Source organism: Sus scrofa, unplaced genomic scaffold, assembly GCF_000003025.6.
Source record: "Sus scrofa isolate TJ Tabasco breed Duroc unplaced genomic scaffold, Sscrofa11.1 Contig2167, whole genome shotgun sequence".
NCBI classification, from domain to species: Eukaryota; Metazoa; Chordata; class Mammalia; order Artiodactyla; family Suidae; genus Sus; species Sus scrofa.
Window position 1 is genome coordinate 94,502 of NW_018085039.1, and position 23,316 is coordinate 117,817.

General features: G+C 47.4%; 1 protein-coding gene and 1 pseudogene across 1 annotated transcript; one reads left to right on the plus strand and one right to left on the minus strand.

Annotated features, from left to right (window-relative positions):
• Positions 1–551: 551 nt before the first annotated feature.
• LOC100626328 (ubiquitin carboxyl-terminal hydrolase 17-like protein 6) lies at positions 552–2,105 on the minus strand. The gene has a single exon (XM_003359457.2). The coding sequence runs from the start codon at positions 2,103–2,105 to the stop codon at positions 552–554; it is 1,554 nt and encodes a 517-aa protein (XP_003359505.2).
• Positions 2,106–12,601: 10,496 nt separating this feature from the next.
• On the plus strand, positions 12,602–17,864 carry LOC110258494 (annotated as a pseudogene).
• Positions 17,865–23,316: the final 5,452 nt, after the last annotated feature.

Below are 23,316 nucleotides of genomic sequence, written 5' to 3' on the forward strand. Positions count from 1 at the left end.
TGATCTCTGACCTCAAAGCCTGGTGGCAGGGATTCCAGGGATCCTCTAAGTCTCAGGCAGGAATGATCAGACTTCTCTGTGCAGCAATGACCCAGGGCTGGGCTCATCCACAGCTGGCTGGACCAGCAGAGGGAGGCCCAGCACACAGAAGAGGTTCATAGACTTCTTGAGGGCCTCGGAAAACTGCTCTTGCTTGGATGGATATCAGCGTTTCTGAGGAGCCTTCAGGCTACATGAGTCACAAGAATCAAATATGCCAAAAACAAAACAGAACAAAAAAATCCAAACAAAACCCCAAAGAAACTCTCCATCAACAAAGAGCTCTTCAAACACAGCACAAATGGCCAGTCCAAAGGCAGTTTCCAGACCCAGTGATCAAGCAGTCCTCTCCAGCAACGTCATTGTGGAAGCCCCCCACCCTCATCCTACCCCGACCCCACTCCGAGCTCCCCTGTAACAAGTTCATACTGAATACTTTTGGACTTGCAACACAAACTGCTTCCTTTATGTATCCAGGAGTGTTTGAGTGTGTTGCAGGGGTGCAGCACAGCTCACTGCAGTGCCAGAGGCCTCTGCTTCTTCTTGTTCTTTTTCTTGGAGGCCTTGGTCCTCCCTTCCAGACAAGGGATGCTCCCCATGTTCGTTGCGCCCTCAGGTGGGGCGTCCCTGGTTGAAGTGCTGACCCCGCAGTTTTCCTGTGCGGGCAGTTTCCTTCCGGTCCCATCTCCGAATTTCGACCTGTGGATGACGACTGCATTGGTCGGGAGGGCAGGCTCTACTTTCCTGAGGTTGAATTCAGCCTTAGGTCGGCTGTGTTCCTGGTGGCGTCTCCACTGCTCCAAGGTGATCTCCTGGATGTCAGTTTCTGCCAGAGGCCCCTCCGATGCAGACACTCTGATGCTGGAGGGGCTTCTGGGCTCCCCAACCGCTGCATCCCTGCCTATAGGATCAGCTCCCGGAGACCGAGGTGCCCTGTCTGCTGACGCTCCACCGGTGGCTCTTTCCAGCTCGCCCCTCTGGATGTAAAAGAGGACATAGGCGCTTTGGCTCAGGGCAGAAGCAGTGTCACAGGCGGTGACCTTCGAATCATCCATTCTGTACCACCAGCCATTTCCCGCTCTGATGTAGCAGAAGTAGTGTCCTTGGTGACAGGTCCACCCAGAGTGCACCAGCACAGCGAAGAGCCCGTAGTCCAGGGCTCCGGCCTTCTGCACAGACAGGTAGGGCTGCAGGTCCAGGTGCTCAGGGTATCGCACTTTCTTGTCCATCTTGTCGCCAGTGACATCCGTGAACCGCTTCAGCACAAGGATCAGGACCTTGGAGGCCCTGTGCAAAGTCAGCCTCTTGGTGGCGGGTCCCTTCCTGAGACAAACACCACAATGGTAGGCATTTTCCCCGTCCAGTTTTTCAGCCTTCACCAGCTCTCTCAGGGCTTGCTCCACACTCTGAGCTGCCGTGATATCCAGGGTGACGTCCAGATAAGGGTCAAAAGTGTCTGAAACACCAAGACAGCGGAGACACTGGATCTGAGATCTCCAGCACCCTCCAAAGATTTGCTGGATGAGGGTGTCTTCCGAGGGACATCTCTGCATGGCATCCAGAGCGAACATTAGGAACTCGTGGGCATCTTCCTGCCTGTGTCTGTGGAAGCTGGCGACCAGGTCCTTCCGAGGCTGGATGACATCTCCGGGATGCAGGAGGGCTCGGGTCACGTGAGCTCGCACAGCACACAGCATGCAGAAGGGCTGCTTCTGGCAGGCTCTCTGGTGCTGCCCCTTCAGCAGAGAGATGGCCAGGGGGGGCGTGTGTGTCAGACACTGCAGCACTGCGTTCACATAGCACGTGTTGCCCAGGTTCTGAAGCCCAGCACCCACCACGGATGGTCTCCAACTCAGAGGCCCCTTTGTGGGCACCGGTCCTACTGCCGCCACAGGAGCCGCATCAGCCTGCTGGTTGCAAAGTGCCTGGGATGATGGCGATGGTTTCTCGGGTCCAGAGGGTCCCCAAGGCAAATCAACAGCTGCAGCTGACCACGGAGATGTGCGTTTTGGTGGAAAGATGTTGGGCAGACGCTCCTGGCCCCAGCCAAGAGAAGCAACCTCCATGACTGCAGATGACCGCCCAAGACTTCCTATCTCAGAGCTGCGCTGCACAAGGACGCGGCCTTCCCCAGGACTGTCTGCAAATGGCCCCTTTGGGCGCTCCACCAGCCCTTTTATAGCCCATCCCACTCGCGTCAGGGCCAAGATCCAATCCGCTGCGAGCTCTGGATTGGATTATGGGCTGTGGGCGTGGCCACTCTTAATCCCCTGACCGAGGAATGAATACAAGGATTTCTGTTCACAAACCCTTGGAAACAGCTCTGATGGGGTTATGTGTAAAGATGCTCCGAATATGAATGAGTTGGGGCCAAGTAGATACAGGCCTTAGCCTTGCTCAACCCACTCATTTTGGGGAAGTGGGGAGGACCACGATTCAGTTCATAACAAACTGCTTCAAAAGATTTCTGCCCTTTAGGCCACCCTCACCCAAAGGAAAAACAAATATTTTTACACCACTTTCTCAACTCTAATTTCCACTGTACTCTTTCCAGACAGGTTTTCTTGAGAGTTTTTTTTTTTTTTTTTTTTTTTTTTTTTTTTTTTTTGTCTTTTGTCTTTTTTGTTGTTGTTTTGTTGTTGTTGTTGTTGTTGTTGCTATTTCTTGGGCCGCTCCCGCGGCATATGGAGGTTCCCAGGCTAGGGGTTGAATCGGAGCTGTAGCCACCGGCCTACGCCAGAGCCACAGCAACGCTGGATCCGAGCCGCGTCTGCAACCTACACCACAGCTCACGGCAACGCCGGATCGTTAACCCACTGAGCAAGGGCAGGGACCGAACCCGCAACCTCATGGTTCCTAGTCGGATTCGTTAACCACTGCGCCACGACGGGAACTCCGAGAGTTTTTGATTTAAATTTAAATAGTTTATGAATATCCCCTGGCTTTCAGAGTCATTTCAAGTGATCCCAGGAGTATGGGACATTTAGTTTTTCATGAACTAGATGAGCATTTTGCAAAGTGAGTTCACATGCTACATAGGCAGATCCCTTTACTTCCAACCCAGAATGTGTATAGAACTGGATTTTTTTTTGGCCAGGCCCCACACGCAGTAGTTCCTGGGCAAGGGATAGAACCTGCGCCACAGCAGTGACAACACCAGATCCTTCACCACAGGCCACAGGAAAACTCCTAGAACTGTAACTCTTTTAAAAAAATTGCTATCCGATGCTTTTGCTTCTAACGGAGCACAGTGCTGGAGGCCAGAAGTCCCCAGGTCAGGGTGTAGGTGGGTTTGTTTTCTGCGAGCCCTCTGTCCACAGAGTGTGGACTGCTAAGGACTTTCTGTGTCCTCACATGGCCTTTCCCCTCCACACACCCTGGAGTCTCTTGATTTTCTTCTAGGGACATCAGTCTGATTGGATGAGGGACCCACCCCAGAGGGTCACTGTAACCTAACCACCACTTTATCTGCCCCTTCTCATCTGGTATACAGGCCCAGCCTGATGTATTAAAGGTGAGGGATTCCCATATGAATGTGGGGGATGGGAACACAATCAGCTCCTAAAGTTGGTTCAGGGAGTCTTGTTGCTGTACAGTGGAAATGAATCTGACTAGGTTCTGTAAGGATGGGGATTCGATCCCTGCCTCACTCAGTGAGTGGGTTAAGGATCCCACTGCTCTGAGCTTTGGTGTAGTTCATAGATGCAGCTCACATCCTGCATTGGTGTGGATGTGGTGTAGGCCAGGATCTGTAGCTCCCATTTGCCCCTTAGTCTGGGAACTTCCCTATGCTGCTGGTTCAGCCCTAAAAAAAGAAAAGTTGGCTCATTCTTTTTTGTGTTTGTTATGTTTTATTTATTATTTTATTGTGTTTATTGTTTGTTATTTATTATGTTATTGTTTTATTTATTATTTTTTATTCATTTTTTCATTTATGTACAGTTGATATAAGGTATGATATTCATTTCAAGTATACAACTCAGTCATTCAGTGTTTTTATCAATAATACTGCATGTAAAGTAATTATAAAATATTGGCTATACAGCCATTGTTGTACATTATAACTCTGTTACTAGTCTATTTCATGCCTTGTAGTATAAAGGGTTGGTGCTGACTTTGGAGACTGGCTTGACATGTTTCAGGATGTTCCTCACAAGCAAAAATATCATGTGATGCTCAGGAAACATTTCCCTCAAGAGAATCCCCTCAGCATTGTAGATCAACAACCATCATCTAATATAATATATATAGGAACGTTGTGGTGGAAATAGTGAAGATGAACAACAGTAAGGATGATGCTGATGATGATCATGGCGAGGGAAATGTATATATTCATGTGATAACCCTGCAGTTATGGAGATGAGAGGACAGACGTCCCTGATGGGGGAAGAGGTAATGACATTATTTCTCAGGGGGTAGCTGTCACAGTTCTGGGTTCAACAGAGGAGTATGTTCCACAAGGGCAAAGCCTATTGGCAGGAAGATAAAGCCACCATCCTATCCCTTGGAGAGCAATGGGAACTTTGGTCCTCCGCAGCCGTGGGAGCAGAGGCTGAAGGGCAAAGGGAGACCTTGAGCATGGAACCCCACCAGACACTATCAGCTCTCAGCGGTGAGGGCAGCTGGCTGACAGGGTGTGGTCCACCTGGGGAGGCAGATCCTGGCCACACCTAGCACTGAAGCCTCGCTCAGGTTTTGTCCCCCCTCACACAAAGCTGCATTCCTGCCAGCTGCAGCTGGCAGGCCCACAGGACTCAGACCTCTAGACCCTGCTAGGGACAGAGTTGCTGTAGGTCAGCATCCTCATCACCCTCCATCTGCATGGTGACAGGGCTGTGGGACCTGTCATGGGCTCACTGGAGGACTTGATGTCAGCACCGGCAAAGATGATCAGCTCCAAAGAACCACCTGCCTTCAGGGGACAGCCTCCCCAGAAGGGGGGACATGCAGGGAGTGGCAGTGGGAGGGAAGATACTGCTCTGGATGCTCTGGCCCCATTCACACAGATACAAAGGACCAGGTTAGGACCCCGCCGCAACCTGTGGAGTTGACAGGCTCTTGTTCAAGGCTGAGGCGCAGCTCGACTTCCCATTTGCATGTATTTCTCCCTCCTCATCATTTCCAAAGACTTTTCACTCCGAGATCATCCTGAAAAAATATCCAGCACACAGAACCCCTTTTTGTCTGCCCTCTGGGAACCAAAATAGTGACACATGTGAAAGGATTGCTGGGAAAATGGAGAAAAATTGTTTTATTTTATTATTTTATTTTATGATATTTTACTTTTTTAGGGATGCACCCGTAGCATAGGAAAGTTCCCAGGCTAGGGGTGGAATTGGAGCTGCAGCTGCTGGCCCACACCACAGCCACAGCAACAGCAGATGGGAAACCTACAGCACAGCTCATGGCAACACCACATCCATAACCCACTGATCAAAGCCAGGGATCGAACTGCATCCTCATGAGTACTAGCCTGGTTTTTAACATACTAAGCCAAAATGGGAACTCCCTGCATTTTTTTTTTTTTTTTGTCTTTTGTCTTTTTTTTTGTTGTTGTTGTTGTTGTTGTTGTTGTTATTGTTGCTATTTCTTGGGCCGCTCCCACGGCACATGGAGGTTCCCAGGCTAGGGGTTGAATCGGAGCTGTAGCTGCCAGCCTACGCCAGAGCCACAGCAACGCGGGATCCGAGCCGCGTCTGCAACCTACACCACAGCTCACGGCAACGCCGGATCGTTAACCCACTGAGCAAGGGCAGGGACCGAACCCGCAACCTCATGGCTCCTAGTCGGATTCGTTAACCACTGCGCCACGACGGGAACTCCGAGAGTTTTTGATTTAAATTTAAATAGTTTATGAATATCCCCTGGCTTTCAGAGTCATTTCAAGTGATCCCAGGAGTATGGGACATTTAGTTTTTCATGAACTAGATGAGCATTTTGCAAAGTGAGTTCACATGCTACATAGGCAGATCCCTTTACTTCCAACCCAGAATGTGTATAGAACTGGATTTTTTTTTGGCCAGGCCCCACACGCAGTAGTTCCTGGGCAAGGGATAGAACCTGCGCCACAGCAGTGACAACACCAGATCCTTCACCACAGGCCACAGGAAAACTCCTAGAACTGTAACTCTTTTAAAAAAATTGCTATCCGATGCTTTTGCTTCTAACGGAGCACAGTGCTGGAGGCCAGAAGTCCCCAGGTCAGGGTGTAGGTGGGTTTGTTTTCTGCGAGCCCTCTGTCCACAGAGTGTGGACTGCTAAGGACTTTCTGTGTCCTCACATGGCCTTTCCCCTCCACACACCCTGGAGTCTCTTGATTTTCTTCTAGGGACATCAGTCTGATTGGATGAGGGACCCACCCCAGAGGGTCACTGTAACCTAACCACCACTTTATCTGCCCCTTCTCATCTGGTATACAGGCCCAGCCTGATGTATTAAAGGTGAGGGATTCCCATATGAATGTGGGGGATGGGAACACAATCAGCTCCTAAAGTTGGTTCAGGGAGTCTTGTTGCTGTACAGTGGAAATGAATCTGACTAGGTTCTGTAAGGATGGGGATTCGATCCCTGCCTCACTCAGTGAGTGGGTTAAGGATCCCACTGCTCTGAGCTTTGGTGTAGTTCATAGATGCAGCTCACATCCTGCATTGGTGTGGATGTGGTGTAGGCCAGGATCTGTAGCTCCCATTTGCCCCTTAGTCTGGGAACTTCCCTATGCTGCTGGTTCAGCCCTAAAAAAAGAAAAGTTGGCTCATTCTTTTTGTGTTTGTTATGTTTTATTTATTATTTTATTGTGTTTATTGTTTGTTATTTATTATGTTATTGTTTTATTTATTATTTTTTATTCATTTTTTCATTTATGTACAGTTGATATAAGGTATGATATTCATTTCAAGTATACAACTCAGTCATTCAGTGTTTTTATCAATAATACTGCATGTAAAGTAATTATAAAATATTGGCTATACAGCCATTGTTGTACATTATAACTCTGTTACTAGTCTATTTCATGCCTTGTAGTATAAAGGGTTGGTGCTGACTTTGGAGACTGGCTTGACATGTTTCAGGATGTTCCTCACAAGCAAAAATATCATGTGATGCTCAGGAAACATTTCCCTCAAGAGAATCCCCTCAGCATTGTAGATCAACAACCATCATCTAATATAATATATATAGGAACGTTGTGGTGGAAATAGTGAAGATGAACAACAGTAAGGATGATGCTGATGATGATCATGGCGAGGGAAATGTATATATTCATGTGATAACCCTGCAGTTATGGAGATGAGAGGACAGACGTCCCTGATGGGGGAAGAGGTAATGACATTATTTCTCAGGGGGTAGCTGTCACAGTTCTGGGTTCAACAGAGGAGTATGTTCCACAAGGGCAAAGCCTATTGGCAGGAAGATAAAGCCACCATCCTATCCCTTGGAGAGCAATGGGAACTTTGGTCCTCCGCAGCCGTGGGAGCAGAGGCTGAAGGGCAAAGGGAGACCTTGAGCATGGAACCCCACCAGACACTATCAGCTCTCAGCGGTGAGGGCAGCTGGCTGACAGGGTGTGGTCCACCTGGGGAGGCAGATCCTGGCCACACCTAGCACTGAAGCCTCGCTCAGGTTTTGTCCCCCCTCACACAAAGCTGCATTCCTGCCAGCTGCAGCTGGCAGGCCCACAGGACTCAGACCTCTAGACCCTGCTAGGGACAGAGTTGCTGTAGGTCAGCATCCTCATCACCCTCCATCTGCATGGTGACAGGGCTGTGGGACCTGTCATGGGCTCACTGGAGGACTTGATGTCAGCACCGGCAAAGATGATCAGCTCCAAAGAACCACCTGCCTTCAGGGGACAGCCTCCCCAGAAGGGGGGACATGCAGGGAGTGGCAGTGGGAGGGAAGATACTGCTCTGGATGCTCTGGCCCCATTCACACAGATACAAAGGACCAGGTTAGGACCCCGCCGCAACCTGTGGAGTTGACAGGCTCTTGTTCAAGGCTGAGGCGCAGCTCGACTTCCCATTTGCATGTATTTCTCCCTCCTCATCATTTCCAAAGACTTTTCACTCCGAGATCATCCTGAAAAAATATCCAGCACACAGAACCCCTTTTTGTCTGCCCTCTGGGAACCAAAATAGTGACACATGTGAAAGGATTGCTGGGAAAATGGAGAAAAATTGTTTTATTTTATTATTTTATTTTATGATATTTTACTTTTTTAGGGATGCACCCGTAGCATAGGAAAGTTCCCAGGCTAGGGGTGGAATTGGAGCTGCAGCTGCTGGCCCACACCACAGCCACAGCAACAGCAGATGGGAAACCTACAGCACAGCTCATGGCAACACCACATCCATAACCCACTGATCAAAGCCAGGGATCGAACTGCATCCTCATGAGTACTAGCCTGGTTTTTAACATACTAAGCCAAAATGGGAACTCCCTGCATTTTTTTTTTTTTTTTTGTCTTTTGTCTTTTTTTTGTTGTTGTTGTTGTTGTTGTTGTTGTTATTATTGTTGCTATTTCTTGGGCCGCTCCCACGGCACATGGAGGTTCCCAGGCTAGGGGTTGAATCGGAGCTGTAGCTGCCAGCCTACGCCAGAGCCACAGCAACGCGGGATCCGAGCCGCGTCTGCAACCTACACCACAGCTCACGGCAACGCCGGATCGTTAACCCACTGAGCAAGGGCAGGGACCGAACCCGCAACCCCATGGTTCCTAGTCGGATTCGTTAACCACTGCGCCACGACGGGAACTCCGAGAGTTTTTGATTTAAATTTAAATAGTTTATGAATATCCCCTGGCTTTCAGAGTCATTTCAAGTGATCCCAGGAGTATGGGACATTTAGTTTTTCATGAACTAGATGAGCATTTTGCAAAGTGAGTTCACATGCTACATAGGCAGATCCCTTTACTTCCAACCCAGAATGTGTATAGAACTGGATTTTTTTTTGGCCAGGCCCCACACGCAGTAGTTCCTGGGCAAGGGATAGAACCTGCGCCACAGCAGTGACAACACCAGATCCTTCACCACAGGCCACAGGAAAACTCCTAGAACTGTAACTCTTTTAAAAAAATTGCTATCCGATGCTTTTGCTTCTAACGGAGCACAGTGCTGGAGGCCAGAAGTCCCCAGGTCAGGGTGTAGGTGGGTTTGTTTTCTGCGAGCCCTCTGTCCACAGAGTGTGGACTGCTAAGGACTTTCTGTGTCCTCACATGGCCTTTCCCCTCCACACACCCTGGAGTCTCTTGATTTTCTTCTAGGGACATCAGTCTGATTGGATGAGGGACCCACCCCAGAGGGTCACTGTAACCTAACCACCACTTTATCTGCCCCTTCTCATCTGGTATACAGGCCCAGCCTGATGTATTAAAGGTGAGGGATTCCCATATGAATGTGGGGGATGGGAACACAATCAGCTCCTAAAGTTGGTTCAGGGAGTCTTGTTGCTGTACAGTGGAAATGAATCTGACTAGGTTCTGTAAGGATGGGGATTCGATCCCTGCCTCACTCAGTGAGTGGGTTAAGGATCCCACTGCTCTGAGCTTTGGTGTAGTTCATAGATGCAGCTCACATCCTGCATTGGTGTGGATGTGGTGTAGGCCAGGATCTGTAGCTCCCATTTGCCCCTTAGTCTGGGAACTTCCCTATGCTGCTGGTTCAGCCCTAAAAAAAGAAAAGTTGGCTCATTCTTTTTTGTGTTTGTTATGTTTTATTTATTATTTTATTGTGTTTATTGTTTGTTATTTATTATGTTATTGTTTTATTTATTATTTTTTATTCATTTTTTCATTTATGTACAGTTGATATAAGGTATGATATTCATTTCAAGTATACAACTCAGTCATTCAGTGTTTTTATCAATAATACTGCATGTAAAGTAATTATAAAATATTGGCTATACAGCCATTGTTGTACATTATAACTCTGTTACTAGTCTATTTCATGCCTTGTAGTATAAAGGGTTGGTGCTGACTTTGGAGACTGGCTTGACATGTTTCAGGATGTTCCTCACAAGCAAAAATATCATGTGATGCTCAGGAAACATTTCCCTCAAGAGAATCCCCTCAGCATTGTAGATCAACAACCATCATCTAATATAATATATATAGGAACGTTGTGGTGGAAATAGTGAAGATGAACAACAGTAAGGATGATGCTGATGATGATCATGGCGAGGGAAATGTATATATTCATGTGATAACCCTGCAGTTATGGAGATGAGAGGACAGACGTCCCTGATGGGGGAAGAGGTAATGACATTATTTCTCAGGGGGTAGCTGTCACAGTTCTGGGTTCAACAGAGGAGTATGTTCCACAAGGGCAAAGCCTATTGGCAGGAAGATAAAGCCACCATCCTATCCCTTGGAGAGCAATGGGAACTTTGGTCCTCCGCAGCCGTGGGAGCAGAGGCTGAAGGGCAAAGGGAGACCTTGAGCATGGAACCCCACCAGACACTATCAGCTCTCAGCGGTGAGGGCAGCTGGCTGACAGGGTGTGGTCCACCTGGGGAGGCAGATCCTGGCCACACCTAGCACTGAAGCCTCGCTCAGGTTTTGTCCCCCCTCACACAAAGCTGCATTCCTGCCAGCTGCAGCTGGCAGGCCCACAGGACTCAGACCTCTAGACCCTGCTAGGGACAGAGTTGCTGTAGGTCAGCATCCTCATCACCCTCCATCTGCATGGTGACAGGGCTGTGGGACCTGTCATGGGCTCACTGGAGGACTTGATGTCAGCACCGGCAAAGATGATCAGCTCCAAAGAACCACCTGCCTTCAGGGGACAGCCTCCCCAGAAGGGGGGGACATGCAGGGAGTGGCAGTGGGAGGGAAGATACTGCTCTGGATGCTCTGGCCCCATTCACACAGATACAAAGGACCAGGTTAGGACCCCGCCGCAACCTGTGGAGTTGACAGGCTCTTGTTCAAGGCTGAGGCGCAGCTCGACTTCCCATTTGCATGTATTTCTCCCTCCTCATCATTTCCAAAGACTTTTCACTCCGAGATCATCCTGAAAAAATATCCAGCACACAGAACCCCTTTTTGTCTGCCCTCTGGGAACCAAAATAGTGACACATGTGAAAGGATTGCTGGGAAAATGGAGAAAAATTGTTTTATTTTATTATTTTATTTTATGATATTTTACTTTTTTAGGGATGCACCCGTAGCATAGGAAAGTTCCCAGGCTAGGGGTGGAATTGGAGCTGCAGCTGCTGGCCCACACCACAGCCACAGCAACAGCAGATGGGAAACCTACAGCACAGCTCATGGCAACACCACATCCATAACCCACTGATCAAAGCCAGGGATCGAACTGCATCCTCATGAGTACTAGCCTGGTTTTTAACATACTAAGCCAAAATGGGAACTCCCTGCATTTTTTTTTTTTTTTTGTCTTTTGTCTTTTTTTTTTTGTTGTTGTTGTTGTTGTTGTTGTTATTATTGTTGCTATTTCTTGGGCCGCTCCCACGGCACATGGAGGTTCCCAGGCTAGGGGTTGAATCGGAGCTGTAGCTGCCAGCCTACGCCAGAGCCACAGCAACGCGGGATCCGAGCCGCGTCTGCAACCTACACCACAGCTCACGGCAACGCCGGATCGTTAACCCACTGAGCAAGGGCAGGGACCGAACCCGCAACCTCATGGCTCCTAGTCGGATTCGTTAACCACTGCGCCACAACGGGAACTCCGGAACTCCCTGCATTTTATTTTCAATTCTATATTTCTCCCAGGGAATTCCAGCTCCATTTCCACAGAATCCCCTTGCCTGAGGCCCTGCTTATTTGGAAGACACAGAATGTTTCCCAGTGTACAGAACACACTCAAAAGTACTTATGAGTAAGAAAAGAATGAATGGATTCTTTTTTTCCAAAATGTCCTTACATTTTGATCTCCAGATTTGCATGAGGTTACAACTTTGCATTAATCGAGGAAATCCAATCAAATTGAACAGGGTGTATTTCCCAGACTGAAACCATATTAGGGTCAGTAACCTTCTAGATAGGGTGTATCCCTGGAGACTAGCCCAGACTGGGTTATAAATTGTCCTGCAGGTATAAAGGGAATCAAACAGACAAAGAGCTGCACTGGTCCAGAGAAGGAGACACTGGACAGTCTGGGACACTGGAGGAAGAGGAATTAACTGCCGGCTGGGGAACTTGCTCAGAACCCATTTGGTTTCAACAGCTCCTCCAATTTCGGATTTTGGTGAGTTCTCCCAACTGTGAGATGTGATCTGGCTTCATTCAATTAAATTTTGATAAGTCCTATTGTCTTCAGCTACTTGTCCTATCAAAGCAGCTTCTTATGCTCTCTAAATTACATTGTGTCAACATTTATTTTGCCACTCTGGTTTCCTGCTTTTGATGGTTCATGCCCCTTTTTTTTCTAACTCCAACATTACTGTTTTGAATCTCTTTACTTTATCTGCCTCACCTAAGATCCTAGACTTGTGCTGTCCAATACAGTAACTACAAGCCTCACATGGCCACTACATTGAAATCAAGGCAACTAAATAGCAAAATTTCATATCCTTGGTAGTGCTCACCACGTCACATATTCTGTCAGCGGACATGCATGGCAGTTACTGTTTTGTACCAAGCAGATGTAAAGGTTGTCCTTCATCTTGGAACGTTTACTGGCACATTGACCTACATCTGATGCTTTTATTTAATTTGTATGGAAATACTTCATTTTCTGCTTCCTTTAATTAATTAATTTCCTTTCACAGATTTCATCAAATGATTTCCTTCATTTTATTTCTTATATGTCTAGGGATAGGTTTTATGTGGGTTTTTTTGTTTGTTTGTTTGTTTTGTGTGTGTTTTTTGGGGCCACAACCGCGGCATATGGAAGTTCCCAGGCTAGGGGTTTAATCGGAGCTACAGTTGCCAGCCTACATCACAGCTACAGCAGTGCCAGATCCAAACCACATCTGCAACCTACACCAGAACTCATGGCAATGCTGGATCCTTAATCCACTGAGCGAGGCCAGGGATGGACCCCTCAACATCATGGTTCCTAGTCGGATTCGTTTCTGCTGCACCACAACAGGAACTCCCCAGGTTTTTATGTTAAAATAATTACCTCAAGATAACATAAATCTCTTGAGATATTTATTTTATTTCTTCCAAAGAATTAATACATCATGAATTGTCCTGGATATTTGATACATATCCACAGTTAGCAAATTATGGATTAACCCAGGGCTTCTCTATTTCTGGTTGAAGCTGGTAACTGCACTTCCAGGTTGAAGGGAGGGCAGGAGAACAGCAACTTAGCAAATATCTTTAGGGAGATTTCTGTTTCAAGAGAGATGGGACATAATGAAGGGAAAGATTGTGGATATATGGAGAGGTTTTCCCCACACTGAGTGATAAAAATGAAGAGAGATTGATGGAAGATCCATCAATACCCGAAGGTTTCCATGCAATAGAGATCTGGGAATAAGGAGACATATGGGGAAAATGCAAGAGGGGAAAGAGGTTGTAATAACACGGAGCTTCTTCTGATGCTTAACATTAGAGGTTGTACTACAGGTAAAACCTAGGTGATCTTGGTTGTGCCAAAGGAATTTGAGCAGAGGAAACAGACTGAGCAAAACTGATAGTTGTTGCTTATTCTAGATGTATAACTTTGCCATATACTAAAGTTTTTGGAACGTCTGCTTGTCAGTTGTAAACTGGCAAATAAAGCCAATATCCAGGAGTTCCTGTTGTTGCTTAGAGGGTTACGAACCCAACTAGTATCCATGAGCATGCTGGTTTGATCCCTGGCCTTGCTCAGTAGGTTAAGGATCCTGCATCGCCAAGAGCTGTGGTGTAGGCTGAAGACACAGCTTGAATCTGGTGTTGCTGTGGCTGTGGTGTAGGCTGGCAGCTGCAGCTCTGATTTGACCTCTAGACTGGGAACTTTCATATGCTACAGGTGCAGTCCTGAAAAGCAAAATAAAATAAAATGTATAGTAAAGGGAAGTAAAATAAAATTAAATTTAAAATAAAACCAATTTCCTCCTAAACCTCAGACACTCAGACATTGCATTATTTCTGAGTATCCTTGACCTCAAAATGAAACCATCTATTACGGTAACAGGACTCTTGTCCCCCTGCTGCTTTCAGGTGATGGGGATGGAAAGTCTAGTCTGGCAGGTGGGTACCATGGTTCCTTGAATTAACTCCATCCTCAAAGAGATTCTTAGCTGATTGCCTTCCAAGTCCATGGGGGACAGAACTAAAAATCAGGGTGGAGGGAGAGCTGGAAGGGAGGGAGGATCCAGAGGGAGAGAACCATTGTTAGTGCCTTAGGCAAGAGAATTGGGCAGGGTGGCCCTCAGTGTTCTCCTGCAGGGGGCAGGAGGCAGGAGGCAGGAGGCAGGAGGCAGGAGGCAGGGTTCCCTAGCATTGGAATCAAGGAGGACATTGAATAATTCTGGATACCCACAGGCTAATAAACCTACAAAGCTCAGTATTAAGCACATTCTTCTTTGCAAACTCTCTGAACTTTGACCTTATTGACTATCACCCATTCTTTCCCCCAATCACACATTAAATGTTTCAACACTCATAACAGGCTATTAAGTTAGCTTATATTTGGAGAATCAAAGGTTTCCTCTAGGGAAATAATTGAAACCAGTAGTCATGCTTCATAGTAGTACATCATGGTTATTGCTCATCTTGTCATGGATCTATAGTTACTTGAAATTAATAGGGAAGAGATTGAGTTATGAATTTTCAAGTGAATATTTTATTATCACCTGTCTGGAATCCTAATTATGAGGTTGTTGAAAAACTTCCATCATGCGTCATAATACACTGCATGTGCTAATTCTGTAAAATAAGTGATTTATGAAGTCAGAGAGTATGTAGATGACTGTGAATATAACTGAAGGACAGATACCAGCTCAGCAATGGAAGAGAATAGAGGTGAACCACAAACACAAACAATCTCTTATACACCATATTCATGATGTTATAGGAATCAGTGACGTTGGAAGATGTAGCTATAGACTTCACCAAGGAAGAGTAGAGCCTGCTGGACACAGCCCCAAAGAAGCTGTACAGAGATGTGATGCTGGAAAATATTAACCATCTGGCCTCTGTAGGTGAGTCTGTCTACAGGGATGAACTTGTCCAGTCCATTCATTCACTCCATGAACAAGTATTTAGAGCAGCTTCCTTGTGTCCTGTTCCAACTACTTCCTGATTCTTTGACAATCATCATAACTACCTAAAAGGAAGATTTTTTTTTTTACATGGCACTTTTCATTGTCACACTGAAATGTAATTTTTGTTACATTTCATGTATTTGTTGCTACTCAGTCTCAACACTCAGAACAGAATTGGGGATTCAAAGGATATTTTAATGCATAAATAAATGTGTCAAATATTTTTCAAATAATCCCTCTGTTCTAGTCACTGCATGAAGACTGAGACCAGAGTTGTGTAAATGACATACTTGTGATCATTCTTGTGGGGGCTCATCATAATCTGATACTATTTTATAAATAATATTCTGCCAATGTAGGGTCTTTTAATATTTCCCTTTTGGAAAAGACTGGGGACTATATTCTCTCTTTGAACTTGCACATAGGCATCAGCCTCTACAGGTGAGCACTCTTGGCTCCTGCTCTGGATGTCCTCCTGCTCTGTGGAAGGACCCCCACTATTTTGTCTGTTGAAGATATTGCCTGCACTGACCTGTCTCTTTATTTTCCTCACAACCTTACCCTGGACTTGAGGGTAGCAAAGGGTAACTAGCACAGATTAAAAATACACACTCTTTTTCATTAAACAGGGTATTGAATCAGCAAAGTAGATATGATATCCCAGCTGGAGCCAGGAAAAGAGCTGTGGAGAGAAGCAACAGGAGGTCTTCAAGGCTGGAATCCAGGTGAGCAGCAGGGCCCTGTGCTTCAATGCAAAGAGGCTGGGGTCCGTGGGGGACTATGTTTGGAAATACCAACTGAAGCTCTTGTGAACTGAGTGATATATTCTAAAATGGAAGTGAGGACATTGGGGCAAAATTCTTCACGTTGCTGTCATTCTGTGCATACATCAGTCACAATTCATATGTCCTCATGTCACTTTATTTTCTACAGGAAGAAGGATACCTGTGTAATGAATGTGTGTATAGAGTTCAACTTTCACATAGTGACTCTTGTCCTGACCCTCCCTTTTAAGTTATTTTCCTTCACATTACATTTGTATATTTTAATCCTGTTTTTTCTCCTATTAGCTCATTATTTTTCTAGTGTTTCTAGGGTTTCTTTATTTGACACAATTTCCCCATCTAAGTGCCAATTTTTGAAACTTACTCCCAAAGATCTTGGTATTTGCCTACATTATAATTCCCCTAATGTCATTCCTAAATCTAAAGGTTTTCCTATTTTTTTAGGCAGTGAAAGTTCCCTTAGCCAACAAGAAATAATGTCCATGCAACTACTCAACAAGAAGCACCTATCCTCTACCACACCAATAGTAAGTTTTGTGAGTGTGAACAATAGTCACCCAAATTAAAGACCTTGGAAAGAGATAAGCTGGGAACTGAGCATGATTGCATTCGTGGAATTAAGGTATTCTTTATGGGCAAATTTTGGAAATCCTGAAATCAGTTAAGAAATTAGTATGAACTCAAAACTGTTAACTTAAGGAAAAACAGCCAATTTCACAAACATGCTCTTCTCCTAGTCTTTAAAACATAGTGATGTCTTCAAATTAACTGGACAACTCTGGGGTTAGAATTCTATAAATGAGAAAATGTGCCAGCAGGGTAGCAACACAACATGAGTATGAGACTACTACTAGAAATATTTGAAAACGAGACTAATACTGACTGATTCTCTAGGGTTTTTAATGTAGGGAAATTAATGGGTGCATGGATGTAGGCCAACCTGTAACAGCCTCATATCTTCTTGCCCAAAGCAGGTATCCCATGCACAATCTGATCCTGTTGAATGTGATGATTTGAGTGATGAATTTACTCACAGACCTCCACCTCAACATTTATCAGCTCACCTAAGAAGAAAACATAATGTCAGAAAAGCACTTGGGAAATCATCTAGTGAAAGGTCATTGCATAGTGGACATGATCACATTCACACTAGAGGTAAATTATGTGAATGTCCTCTATGTGGGAAAGCCTTCAGTAATGGCCTTAGCCTCAGAAGACACAAGAGAGCTCACAATGGAGAGTAACCATATAAATGCCATCTGTGAGGAAGTGGCTTTTTGCAAAGGTCTGACTTTAGAAACCACAATTGGATCCACACTGGAGAGAAGCCATGCAAATGTCACCTGTGTGGGAAGGTCTTCAGTCACAGTTCCTACTTGAGACAACATGAGAAAACTCACACAGGAGAGAAGCCATACGCATGCCAGCTCTGTGAGAAAACTTTCAATCAAGTCTCTTACCTTCGAAAACATGAGAAAATCCATCCTGTAGAGAAGTGCTATGAATGTCATCAGTGTGGGAAAGCCTTTAGTCAAAGCTCTGGCCTTAGCCACCACAAGAGAATCCACACTGGAGAGAAACCACGTGTATGTCTTGTGTAAGGGAAGGCCTTCAATTAAAGCTCTGAACTGACTTGGCACAAAAGGACCCACCCTGGACAGAAACCTTATGAATGCCAGCAGTGTAGGAGGGCCTTTAGTCAGTTTGCTAATCTGAGTGACATGACAGAACCCACACTGGAGAGCAGCCCTACGAGTGTCAGTTCTGTGGGAGACGCTTCAGTCACAGTTCTCCCCTCGGATGACATGAGGGGACACAGCACTGAAGAGAAGATCAGGGGGCCCTCAGGAGACAGTCTGACCTGGGGCAACGTGGCACAAATGTCAGGTGAGTGCAGGAAAAGTCAGTCATAACTTTATTATTTAAACACATCACAATACACACCCATTAAGGCAGCATCCTCTGTAATCAAAATGGAAGCTGCTTCAGGCATCATTCTCCTCAATCCAGATAGGCTTTAGTACAAGATAGTGGATCATGTGTGTGTTGTCCCTGTGGCAAAGCCTTCAGTCACCACCTGACCCCAGAAAACAATGAATACTCAGTCTGTAAATATAATATGCATGTTTTCAGCAACAGCTCTCAACTCAAAAGACCTAGACAACTTGGGCAGAGGATAACCCCTCATTCTTCATTGATAACTATTGTTAAATGGGAGCCAACTCCACGTGGAGAAGCATTATGCCTGTAGTCACTGGTAACAAACATTCAGCCCAGCACCAGGCTAGACATTCACAAGGCACTCAATGAAAAGGGAAACACTGAAACAGGAAAGAACATGATGTATCAGAAATACCAAAGTATGCTGAGGAACATTAAAGCATACTTAGAAATAATTCATCTTGGAAAAGTACTTCAATCTAAAGCCTGAGAAGTTCTCCTTTCAAAGAGCCAAGCCTCTGGCCCTTGCATGGATTTGGACTGTAGAAAACACCCTCAGTGCCATGAAGTGAGGAAGTCTGAAGGGATCACTTAACATTAAATCCTCACATTGAGGATGTAGCAATCCTCAAAATCAAAGTAGAGTGACAGCTAGATTTCATACCACAAAAAGGGAATGGGTCAGGGAGGGGAGCCTCTAAAGAATGATTTACACACCATCAGGCATATTGTGATTTGGGGAAATACCTCTTCATGAAAATGTGGGATAACATGGAAAGTGAAGAGTTTGAGCTCTATGAAATATGGGGTTTTTTTATGTCATTAAGATTTGCAAATAGAATAATAGCTTCAGATATTCAAACGATAAAGCCCGTGGCTAAAGGAGCTAAATGGTTGTGTCTAGTTTTCTTTCTATCCCTCTACACACAGGGATTCAGGACAAGCGTCCCAGCAAGTGGGAAGAAAATCAGCCCCAATCTCAGAGTCTCTCTTTCTCAACAGCTCTCTCCCCACAATTCAACTCCACTCATTCCAACATCCCTCCAACACCATCTGTCCCCTTCTGGCCCTGGTGGGGACACAACTGTGATCTTCACTGCACTTGCCAGTCTTCCCAGAACATCATGACCCTGGTAAGGCAAGTTTCTGCAGGAGTATCAAAGTATCAAAATAGTTCACATTGGTTTATTTGTGTCTTCATTGTAATTTTTCTAGGAGACTGACCAAAAAATATGTTGTTGTGATTTATGTCAAAGGCCATTCTGGCTATGTTTTCCTCTAGGAGTTTTATAGTGTCTGGCCTTATATTTAGGTCTTTAGTTCATTTTGAGTTTATTTTTTTATATGGTGTTAAAAAATGTTCTACTTTCATTCTTTTACATGTAGCTTTGCTGTTTTCCCAGCACCATTTATTAAAGAGGCTATCTTTCTTCCTTACACTGTATGTTCTGTCCTCCTTTGTCACACACTAGTTGACCATAGGTACTTGGGTTCAATACAAAATAGGACATGCTTTACAATTTGGGACCCAGTGATGATTCCAGAAGAAACCATGCGTCTGTACAGTAAAGAAGGATATTATTTTCAATCCTTCCCTTTAAAAAATCAATGTTATCAACTAAGAGTCCTTGAATAATGTGTAAAGTGTTGCACAGAGGCAAGAAGTCAGAGATACAAACATTTCCTAAAGGTGAATAGTAGATATAATAGGATCAATATGATAAGTATTTTTGAAAGGTGTCAACCCAATAAAGGACATAAAATTATGAAGGACAGGGCAGGCAAGAGGACAGAATGGGCCTCCCGGGACACACGACAGCCTGCACCTCTCCTCAGCCAAAAGATCAGATGAATCTTCTGAAAAGAACACTGGAGAGCAGCTAAATTTCTGAGAATCACTGGGAAGACAGTAGGAGGGGCTGGATAACAGGTACAATTTGAAAGGGAACTTGGGGTAATACCACAGAGCAATCAACAGCAGAGAGTAGGTCCCATGGCTGAACATGTGGGTAGGATACTCTCATTTGGAACCTAGATTTGTTGATGGCAGAATCCTTTCTGGAAGAGGAGTCGAGGGATATTGTGAATCTAAGCAGCTATTTAAAGGACAGCAATAAGTACATAATAAAATGGGGACCAGGGCAAAAGCATTAACTCACTCAAAAAGCTGTAGAGGTGATTTACCATCAAAGCCCCCCTACAGCTTGGGGACGAATCCACGGGTCTCTTCTGTGAAGGGGGGTGTTGCCTTCTGTCCTTCGCTTTCCTCCCTCAACGTTTGCACTTCTGTGCCTTTGGGGAGCGAGGTGGGTGTTGCGCAGAGGAGTGCAGGCAAGAGATGCAAGCGTTTTCCCCAGGTGGATTCCAGACTTAGTAGGCTCGGTGTGGGAGGCCCCCTGGAATGTTGCAGTTCCCCTCAAGGTCATGTGACTTTGCCACGTGACTGGATCAGGCGGGAGAAGGCGGTTCCCCCACGGTCCCTTGCGAGGGAGGCCCGCTTTCAGGCCGCACATTCAGTCCTGGAGCCTGGAGAGCAGCCACCTTTCTGAGACTCTCCCGACAGACAGGGGCTACCCGGCTGCATTGCAGGCCTGACAGGACTTCGTTGCTCGGCTAATCCCTCGGAGAACCCCACCAGCGGACACACGGTTCGTCCCGAGGCTCAAGGGTTTGGGGCCTGGGTTCTCGCCCCGTGGGCTTTGGTCAACCATTCCTCCTGGCCGTGGTGGATTGTTTGGGGATGACGAAGACCCTTGGGGGCCCAAATCCCCTGCTTATGCTTGGCACCAGCCTCTTGGCTTTCTCTCACTCCCCAGCCTGTGGAGAGGCTGTTAAGCCGCTGGGACCCCCTGCTCGTTCCTGACGGGTGCACTGGGCGCTTTGTGAGAGGACGCCTTCTCTGCTGTCCTTTGCTTTCCTCCTTGGGGTTTGCACTTCTGTGCCATTGTGGGGCAGGTTTGGTGTTGCACACACGCGTGTCGCCCAGAGAGGGAAGCCTGTTGTCAAAGCGATCTCCAGACTTCCTCACTCAACGGGAGAGGCGTCCTTGAAAGCTCTCGATCCAAGAAAGGGCATGCCAATGTGCACCAGGCCAGGGTCAGGCAAGAAGGGGAACATACCCCCACCCCGCCCCCTTTCCTCATCCCCCAATTCAGCTGCATCTTCTCCAAGGGAGCCTGGGGAACAGCCACTTTTTGAGAAGCTCTTGGAGGACAGGAGGTACACGGCTGGGTTTCGGGTCTGATGCGATCGGGTTCTCGGGCGAATCCCTCGGAGAAATCCAGCAGCAGACAGTCAGTCCTGTGGCTGAACGTGTGGGCCTGGATCCTCTGCCTTGCCATCTTGACTTTCTTCATTCCGGTATCCTTCCCGGCAGAAGAGGCGAGAGGTTCTCTGTGTCGAGGCAGCCGTTTGAAGGACAGCAGGATGGACAAAAGACCCTGGACGCCAGGGCCTCTGCATTTCCTCAGTCACCAAGCTGTGGAGGCGCTTTACCATCGGAGCCCCCCTGCCGCTTGGGGACGAATCCACGGGTCTCTTCTGTGAAGGGGGGTGTTGCCTTCTGTCCTTCGCTTTCCTCCCTCAACGTTTGCACTTCTGTGCCTTTGGGGAGCGTGGTGGGTGTTGCGCAGAGGAGTGCAGGCAAGAGATGCAAGCGTTTTCCCCAGGTGGATTCCAGACTTAGTAGGCTCCGTGTGGGAGGCCCCCTGGAATGTTGCAGTTCCCCTCAAGGTCATGTGACTTTGCCACGTGACTGGATCAGGCGGGAGAAGGCGGTTCCCCCATGGTCCCTTGCGAGGGAGGCCCGCTTTCAGGCCGCACATTCAGTCCTGGAGCCTGGAGAGCAGCCACCTTTCTGAGACTCTCCCGACAGACAGGGGCTACCCGGCTGCATTGCAGGCCTGACGGGACTTCGTTGCTCGGCTAATCCCTCGGAGAACCCCACCAGCGGACACACGGTTCGTCCCGAGGCTCAAGGGTTTGGGGCCTGGGTTCTCGCCCCGTGGGCTTTGGTCAACCATTCCTCCTGGCCGTGGTGGATTGTTTGGGGATGACGAAGACCCTTGGGGGCCCAAATCCCCTGCTTATGCTTGGCACCAGCCTCTTGGCTTTCTCTCACTCCCCAGCCTGTGGAGAGGCTGTTAAGCCGCTGGGACCCCCTGCTCGTTCCTGACGGGTGCACTGGGCGCTTTGTGAGAGGACGCCTTCTCTGCTGTCCTTTGCTTTCCTCCTTGGGGTTTGCACTTCTGTGCCATTGTGGGGCAGGTTTGGTGTTGCACACACGCGTGTCGCCCAGAGAGGGAAGCCTGTTGTCAAAGCGATCTCCAGACTTCCTCACTCAACGGGAGAGGCGTCCTTGAAAGCTCTCGATCCAAGAAAGGGCATGCCAATGTGCACCAGGCCAGGGTCAGGCAAGAAGGGGAACATACCCCCACCCCGCCCCCTTTCCTCATCCCCCAATTCAGCTGCATCTTCTCCAAGGGAGCCTGGGGAACAGCCACTTTTTGAGAAGCTCTTGGAGGACAGGAGGTACACGGCTGGGTTTCGGGTCTGATGCGATCGGGTTCTCGGGCGAATCCCTCGGAGAAATCCAGCAGCAGACAGTCAGTCCTGTGGCTGAACGTGTGGGCCTGGATCCTCTGCCTTGCCATCTTGACTTTCTTCATTCCGGTATCCTTCCCGGCAGAAGAGGCGAGAGGTTCTCTGTGTCGAGGCAGCCGTTTGAAGGACAGCAGGATGGACAAAAGACCCTGGACGCCAGGGCCTCTGCATTTCCTCAGTCACCAAGCTGTGGAGGCGCTTTACCATCGGAGCCCCCCTGCCGCTTGGGGACGAATCCACGGGTCTCTTCTGTGAAGGGGGGTGTTGCCTTCTGTCCTTCGCTTTCCTCCCTCAACGTTTGCACTTCTGTGCCTTTGGGGAGCGTGGTGGGTGTTGCGCAGAGGAGTGCAGGCAAGAGATGCAAGCGTTTTCCCCAGGTGGATTCCAGACTTAGTAGGCTCGGTGTGGGAGGCCCCCTGGAATGTTGCAGTTCCCCTCAAGGTCATGTGACTTTGCCACGTGACTGGATCAGGCGGGAGAAGGCGGTTCCCCCATGGTCCCTTGCGAGGGAGGCCCGCTTTCAGGCCGCACATTCAGTCCTGGAGCCTGGAGAGCAGCCACCTTTCTGAGACTCTCCCGACAGACAGGGGCTACCCGGCTGCATTGCAGGCCTGACGGGACTTCGTTGCTCGGCTAATCCCTCGGAGAACCCCACCAGCGGACACACGGTTCGTCCCGAGGCTCAAGGGTTTGGGGCCTGGGTTCTCGCCCCGTGGGCTTTGGTCAACCATTCCTCCTGGCCGTGGTGGATTGTTTGGGGATGACGAAGACCCTTGGGGGCCCAAATCCCCTGCTT

Coding starts and splice junctions, on each gene's coding strand:
- LOC100626328 (XM_003359457.2), bottom strand. CDS start 2,105: ATGGAGGTTGCTTCTCTTGGCTGGGGCCAGGAGCGTCTGCCCAACATC.